Raw genomic sequence first — 7,799 nt, 5'->3', positions numbered from 1 at the left:
GAGTGTGGTTGTTTAGAACAGCTATAAAAACTTTGACACACTGTACAAACTATTGTTTGTTTAAAGCGTACCCCTGGTTTCAGTGCATTAATCTCAGATGGTGGTAATGTAAATGAACACAATTTAAAACACAGAGGGCTCTTTTGTCTTCTAGTGTTGATTTTTTAATTGTTATTGTCAATTATTTATTTTTCCCGCATCGTTGGGCCTTACATTACCCTGGAGCTCCTGGCTTTTGCCTATACTGCCTATGCCAGCAGCCAACCTGAGCCTATTTTATTTCAGGGCCTATTTGACAAAAGCGATTTGTGAGCACAGCTTACACACAGGTGGTAAATAGTGTTACCATCCTGTTTCAGCTTCCCCTGGCCTGAACCCCTTCTTCACCCTCACCTGTCAATAAATACCTTATTTACCTTACCCCTGTCTCTTTGTCTGAGTCTGCACTTGTGTTCACCTGCTCCGCCCCATGTAACAGGTGGTGATATGTATCAAAACAAGCAAGCAAAGTTGTAAAGGGAACCACGTTCCTGCATGTTGTACTGATGTACTTTGCATATTCATATCTGTCTACTTTTTCCTCTCTTCCATAGTATCAGGAACCTACTGCATGTCATCACTCACCATATTTACTGTAGACTGTTTGGATGCAGACGACCAAACATCAAACTTGGTGTAGGGAACTCATCCAGGTGTGGTCATGCAGCTTTTGAGGTAAATTTTGTGACATTACTTTTCACTTGCGTATGTAGAGATTGTAAAAGCGACATCAGAACTGCAAACAGTCATGATAATGAGTATGCAAACTGTGACAAGTGGACAGCTTTGGACTGTAGGTGTACAGAATACTGTGGTTAAACCAACTGTGTTTTATTTCATTTGAATTTGTTTCACCTAAGTGTAATTTTGATGTGGTTGTGGTTTCACCTTCTCTTTGAGAGTTTGAATTTTGTCATTAAAGTAACTTAGAAAATTACCTAAGTGTAATTTTGATGTTTAAAAGTTGTGTAACAAAGACAAAACAAAGGGTGAGAAAATAGCTAAAAAGATAATAACATTCAAAAAAAGTTGCACTATTTTGAATTAAATGAGCTGAATAAAGAAGAATGAAGAAACAAATGTTGATTATTATATTTATGTATTTCTTGTATTTACTGAATGTTCTGAGCCAACGTTGATCCACATAGAGGTATTTATAGTGATATTTGCAGTTTTGATAACAGCTGAGATATAAAAGAGTTTCCTGTGCTGTGACAATATGTTATTGATGAAAAGTCAAACAGAGGGATAGAGTTATACAACCCAAGATAGGTTAAAGTCAATTAATGATTCCATCCCAGAAGGAATAAGTGTTTCCCAGCTCTGTTGTTTTGGACAAATGTTGCAGTTTTGTGGTATGAGTCTTAACCAGTACGCTACAGGGATGACCAGTATGTTAGTGTCGTTAAATATGGTGAATGTACCAACCTGCAGTTGTTTCCTCCAATTAATTTTCATGTTAACTCCAAAATATAGTCAGATTGCACAATCTGTAAACAAAATATAAAATATGCAGATGATTCATAAAATGGTTTGGTCAGACATGCAAACCTCCTTGTCCAAAATCAGAGAGCACAGAGTTATTCAACTGGTGGGATGTCAAGTGCAGAAGACAAACCATCCTAGACCAATGTCTCTGTACCTTAAATTACTGAAAGAACTGTATGAAATTCTGTAGTAATGACCTCACATCATCATGGAAAAATATTTATATGCATCACAAGGACTTGTATTATCTGACAAGTTATTTTTTGATGAAATATAGAACTTCAATGATTAGTCGATTATTCTCATTGCTACTTTATTGCTCATTTTTTCAAATTATTGTTTCAATCATTCTTCAAGCAAAAAGACCAAATATTCTCTGGTTTCAGCTCCTTAAATGTTGTGATTTGCTCCTTTTCTTTGTCATATGCAACAGTACATTAAAAAATCTTTAGGATTTGGATTGTTGTTCAGAAAAAAATAGCAAACTGAAGACATCCCCGCAGGCTCAAAGAAATTGTGAGTGTCATTTTTTTACAGTGTATAAAACACTACATTTTATAAACACAAAGGTTAATCATTTAATCGGGAAAATAATCGGCAGCTTAATCAATGATGAAAATAATTTTTAGTTGCAGCCCTGAAGAAATATTATTAGGAGAAAATATAACAAAGACACCTTTTTTATGGCTGAACTTGCACCTCAAGACTTTAGTGATGTCACTTAACAATGTTATGTAGATATTAAAAAACTTCCATAAACTGATCTCTCATACAACAGGTTTCACTCTGAAGAAGAAGAAGATTTCTACATCAACCCCTCACAGATGAAAAGCAATAATTACAGCAATGTCACATCCCAATATAATGGTCATAACTGCACTGGCTATGATTATAGGAATGAAACCTACTCCTATTATTTTAACTCATATACTGAGTATGTGATGACATACGTAATCATTAGTATCAGCATTCCTTTGACTCTAGTGGCCATCTACTCTCTTTATTCCCAGGTGAGTACTTTATGACTAAGATTTATTAATTTTAGGTCATGTGTCTGTCATACAGTCTGTCTGTAAAGAATCTTCATCCTGTTACAAACCTGGCTCAGGGCTTGCAACAAAGGAGAGAGTCCACACACTGATGAACGGTGCAAAACGATATTTATTTAACTAAACATAACAATTCATACTTAAATATGGGAATGTTAGGCATCAGTGGTGTAAAGTGGGTGTGTGGATGCATGAAATGTTGGCTGTAAAAGTAAAGAAACACAAGTTCAACACAAATAATCTAAAGTGAAAGCCATGTGGACGGGGTGCTGCTGTTCAGCCGAAAAGAAAGAGAGAGACTCCTGGGCCAGCAGTCCTTTTATATCCTTTGGGCCACTCCCTCCTCAGGTGCAGCTGATCAGCTATGACAGACCTCTTAGCCTACCACTCCTGGAAGAAAATAACAAGAGTGTAACTGGAGAGAACTAGAGGCAGATAAATAAAGAGAGAAAGAGAGAAAGAAAGCAAGAGAGAAAGAGATAAAAAGAGAGAGGGCTGTCACAATCCTGCTTGGGGGCTGGAAGGAAGTCTTGTAATGTCCTATAATTTTAAGCTACTTGGACCCTAAACACATGCAGTTAACATGTGTAGCTCCATTCCAGCTTCTCTTAAGGTGAAGTTAACAGCATCATTAACTTGTAGAGAAGAAATTGTCATCAGGTTTTTCAGAATTTTTCACTCCGCTCCCATCTGGTTGCATATAAAGGACAAAAAAGCGGTTTTAAATTCCATTGCAGACTAATCATCAGATTACGATATATATATAAGTATTTTCCTCTGCTTGAAATCGTTGTATATATGTGTATGTATGCATCTATATGTCTATGTTTTAGAGGCACATATAATGCACAGTTTAACCAAATTTCCTCATGAGGACAATCAATATCTATCACTCTGTCTTTAGCATGCTAACACGCTAAACTAAGATGGTCATTGTCATTGTGAGCATATTAGCATTTAGCTCAATGAACCCCTGTGCCTAAGTACAGCCTCACAGAGCAGTTAGCATAGCTGTGGACTCTTGTTGTTGTTGAGTCTTGTAACATTGATTGGCCAATGTGTCATATTTGATGACACATTGGCCAATGCATGAATGTTTCTGACTGCAATTGCTGTGCAGAGCAAAATTACATATTTATCACTACGCAGAATTCAATCCACTTGTATTTTTGCACATTTTGTTCAGAGATCCTAAATGAAAACACCAGAAAATTGAAAAAAAATGTTTCCAGCTGCTTTGTTTATTACTACCATTGTTTTCTTGCAGGTGCAAAAGAACAATGTTGCTCCAATCTACATCATCAACCTCCTCATCTCTGAAATCATTCAGCTCTGCTGCATGATCGTCGAAGTGGCAAATCCTGTGGACTGGAAGATCTGTAAAATCTTCTATTATATTTACTGCTTTGGTGGGGTTACCAGTGTTGGCTTCATGGTCTGTGTCGCCCTGGAAAGGTAGCTATCTGTCTATCTTGTATGTTTTTAGCTACTTCCATGTGTATGACCTTTATATTACCATATAAATCTGAAGCTCCTCAAAGTCAGGAATATTCTGTATCTGATGATAGACTGTGTATCTTGTGTTTCAGGTATTTGCTCATCGCATGGCCACTGTGGTACCGCTTCAGAAGAACCATCAAGATCTCTCTTGCAGTCTGTGTCGTGGTCTGGACCCTTCCTCTTGTTTATGTCCTTCCTTTCTATTTCCAGGTTGAAATTAAGGTCTTAAAAACCATTTCCGCTGGCTGTCTCCTTGTTCCTTTACCACTGCTCATATTCTTCTTGGGTGGGACCCTCAAATCGCTGTCTGCTGCCATCTCGGTCTCCTCTGATGAAAAACGACGAATTGTGGGAATGTTGGTCCTGGTGCTGCTCATCTACACACTGTTGTTTCTACCCAGCATCATCTGCTACCTGGTAGAAGAAGCCAGAGATAATTATACCTTCAGAAACCTGACTTTCATGCTTCTTAGATTCAGTCCTTTTGCAGACTTGATTCTGTATTTTTTCATTAGGAAAGGGGCCATAGACAAGCTTTTGGCCTCTCTGTGTTGTTGCAGAATGGACAGTGATGATAACAGCAGATCATCAGTATGAAAGACAACAACATGTACACAGTCAGCTCCATGCAGGCAGAGAAAGAGGGAGAAAGAAAAAGGAAAAGACAACAAAACTAATAATGCTGTTTGTTGTCAGCCAGTGTTGTGACCATCACAAGTAGATGAAAAGAAATCATTGTTTTGATTATGTTGTGAGAGAAGTGGTTAGTGGGAAATGTTTGTCCATGCAGGTTAACTTTTTCTGGTTCATTGTTAGGGCTTCAACAAATGTGCATTAAGTTGATGTCTATCATTATTATCCTTTGAAGGGGACATAGCATGCTTTTTGTGATTTTCTGTCATTTATATTCATAATTTAAGTCTGCCAAGGGGCAGCTTCCTGGAGCTGGCCAATCAGAACAGAGTGGGCTCATCAAGGGGGGGTCTTAAAGAGACAGGAGCTAAAACGACCTGTTTCAGACAGAGGCTGAACTGAGGGGCTGCATAAAGGGGCAGTATTAGATAAATAAGGAGTTTTTTGAACTGTAAGTCATGCAGAAATATTCCAGTAGAGCCCCAGAATAAAACTATAGACCTGGAAATGTGCATGTTATGTCCCCTTTAATCAAAGAAGCAAACCAGATATTACTTGTTGATCAACTGAGCTGTTCAATACCATGATCACCCTGTTATTATAGCTGCCACTCCGTCTTATTTCTACAGGGAGATCATCATATCAAGTCTATAGACTTTTTTTTTTCTTTGGCCTCTCATACACATTATAATATGTTACTTTTTAAAAACTTTTTTCCTACTTATAACTATGTATGTCTATTATTGTGTGTGTGTGTGGGGGGGTATTTTTATGCACACAAGTTAAACAACATATGATTTACTTCTTTTTATCTAATGTAAGTTATATTTTGGGGGGGTTGTCGTCGGCATGCTATGCCTTGACAATATAGATACAATCTTATATCACAGTACTTTTATAAGAAATTGTAAATTTCCTGGAAATTCAATAAAAACATGTTTCCAGACAAAAATATTTGCTTTTGACTAACTCTGTGAATTAAACCTGACAAATCATCAAAATATCTGCTGGTTGTTTCTTGTATATATCATCATATAGCACAACTCTACTGTTGTGTAATACTATGGAGGCATTTTGTTTTCTTTTTTTTTTTCCAAATTACTGAATTATGTTCTCATACTTTTTTAGATAATAATTTGGGGCAGAAATTATATCATATTTTTCACTATAAGTTGCAGTAGTGAGGCCTACTGTACATTTCCCCCTTCTCAAACTTGTTGATTACCAACTGTTGCACTAATCAGCTGACACTGCAACAGCAGAGATCCAACAAAAACATATTTCCCACAATCTCTTTAAATACTTTGACTTTCTGCAGGGTGACACTTTATAAAGAAAAACATGCATATTTAGATGATAATGTGCGATTGCTAAGAGCTTAAGGTTCCTACTTGATAAGTTGTATAGTGTACAAAAAAGATGATAAATTATAGTAGTTGTCATTTATTTACGTCATTTTATTTATGTCATTTATACGTGATTGAATAAAAAACAAGTATTGAGTCATTTCAACTCCATTCAGTGCACACATCTGTCATTTTGCTCTCCCCAGCCCAAAATACCTGTTTGGTTAGTCCACAGATACCTTTGGAACTGAAATCTTGTATTTTAAGGTTTCCTCTGACTTTTTAGGCATAACTGTGATTGAATTTCATCAACTCTGCACACTTCATGTGCATTGCAATGACAAAAATCACTGCTGAAACCAAGCTTTTGCAGAAAATGGTGGTTTGTTCAGTTTGGGTTGGGAAAGACTTGTATAAGTAATTAAGCAGACACATGACTGTATGAAGGGAGGAAATAAATAAATAAATAGATAACTGAACCATAAATCCATTGTCCAATTTCATGTAATACTGAACCTAAATCAAAGCATTTTGCATTCTTCTACCTGCCATTCCAACTGGCAACCTTTATCTAGACATACTTCTACTCTTTTAAGTTCCCACAAAATTACAGTCAGTTATGCTTCCATTATTAAATATCAGGGCTGATCTACTTTCCCTTCTCTTGTAGATCAAAATGTTTCAGCTCATTGTTTAGCTGTCACTCTCTTGGTTCACTCTCAACGCTCTCAAAGTGTCATTTTCAACTTCAGCAGGCGGCTGTTTTACAGAGAAAAAAGCTCTAAAACCCCACTGTACACTACCAACTCAGAACAGCAAACAGCAAACAGACACAGTTAGTTACTAACTGTTGAACATAGTCGAGCATTTAGAGGGTAAAGATCCAGACATTTCCCTCAGGAGTTGGTAGAGAGCAAAAACAGAACCAAAAGAGAGTGAATATTGGACTTACATTCACCAGGTGAATGAGACTAACCTTTGTCCTAATATTCATGCCTTTTTCAATGCTCCTGCATGCTTTATAGCAAGAATGCCAATAAAACAATTTTCACAAAGTACAACTTCTCTCTTTCTTAGAAGACTAAGTAGAGGAACCTCCTGTGTGTCATTCTCACCACATTACTGCAGATTGCAGAGGACAAAGCATTAATTTTGGTGTGAGGAACTCATTCAGCTTGGGATCTGCAGCTTTCAAAGGTAAATTTTGTGTATTTTGTGTGTACTTTTTTGGTTTTAATGACATCCAGTGTAGAGGCAATAATGGTGTCACTCTATGTTTAATGTAGCACATAAAAACTGTGAATGTAGTGATACAAAACAAGGAAAACAGACGCAAACATTCATGAAAGTGAACATGCAAACAGTGACAGCTTACTGCTGTCCAACTAGTAAGTTTCTCCCTCTCTTCCCTTCAATACAAATTTGTTATTATTTATTATCAGGTCAAGGAAGTACTAGGCGCCACCTGGTGCCTGTCTGGTGAAATGAGTGTGACTGTTTTCTATATAGACTAATTGATCAGCTAAAAATGTAGGATTCCGTGAGGATAAGACCTTCCTAAAAAAAATGAGAGAAAGCTTACAAGGAGTCTGCATTCAACTGTCGGCCATGAGAGGCGTTTATGCATAACAATCACATTTGTTCTATATGAGCATTGATGTCTATGAGTTGTTAACAGCTCCACCCAACAGTGATTTTTCCCTCTAAACTTCTCACATGGTTTCAATAAATGTTCAATCATATG

The 7,799-nt window shown here is 37.0% G+C and overlaps 1 protein-coding gene across 2 annotated transcripts; it reads left to right on the top strand.

Annotated features, from left to right (window-relative positions):
- The first annotated feature begins 2,282 nt into the window (after window positions 1-2,282).
- Window positions 2,283-5,849, top strand: LOC137197442 (ovarian cancer G-protein coupled receptor 1-like). 2 transcript variants are annotated; one of them, XM_067610848.1, is made up of 3 exons: window positions 2,283-2,537; window positions 3,844-4,031; window positions 4,166-5,849. In XM_067610848.1, exons 1-3 carry the CDS (start codon window positions 2,352-2,354, stop codon window positions 4,671-4,673), a joined length of 882 nt encoding a protein of 293 aa, XP_067466949.1. In that variant the 5' UTR covers window positions 2,283-2,351; the 3' UTR covers window positions 4,674-5,849. The 2 variants fall into 2 exon arrangements, with proteins under 2 accessions (XP_067466949.1, XP_067466950.1); XM_067610849.1 differs by having other exon boundaries at window positions 2,283-3,189.
- Window positions 5,850-7,799: the final 1,950 nt, after the last annotated feature.

Source organism: Thunnus thynnus, chromosome 14 (genome assembly GCF_963924715.1).
Source record: "Thunnus thynnus chromosome 14, fThuThy2.1, whole genome shotgun sequence".
Classification (NCBI taxonomy): Eukaryota; Metazoa; Chordata; class Actinopteri; order Scombriformes; family Scombridae; genus Thunnus; species Thunnus thynnus.
The sequence above is the reverse complement of the archived record's forward strand: the minus strand, read 5'-3'. Positions and strand labels throughout refer to the sequence as shown.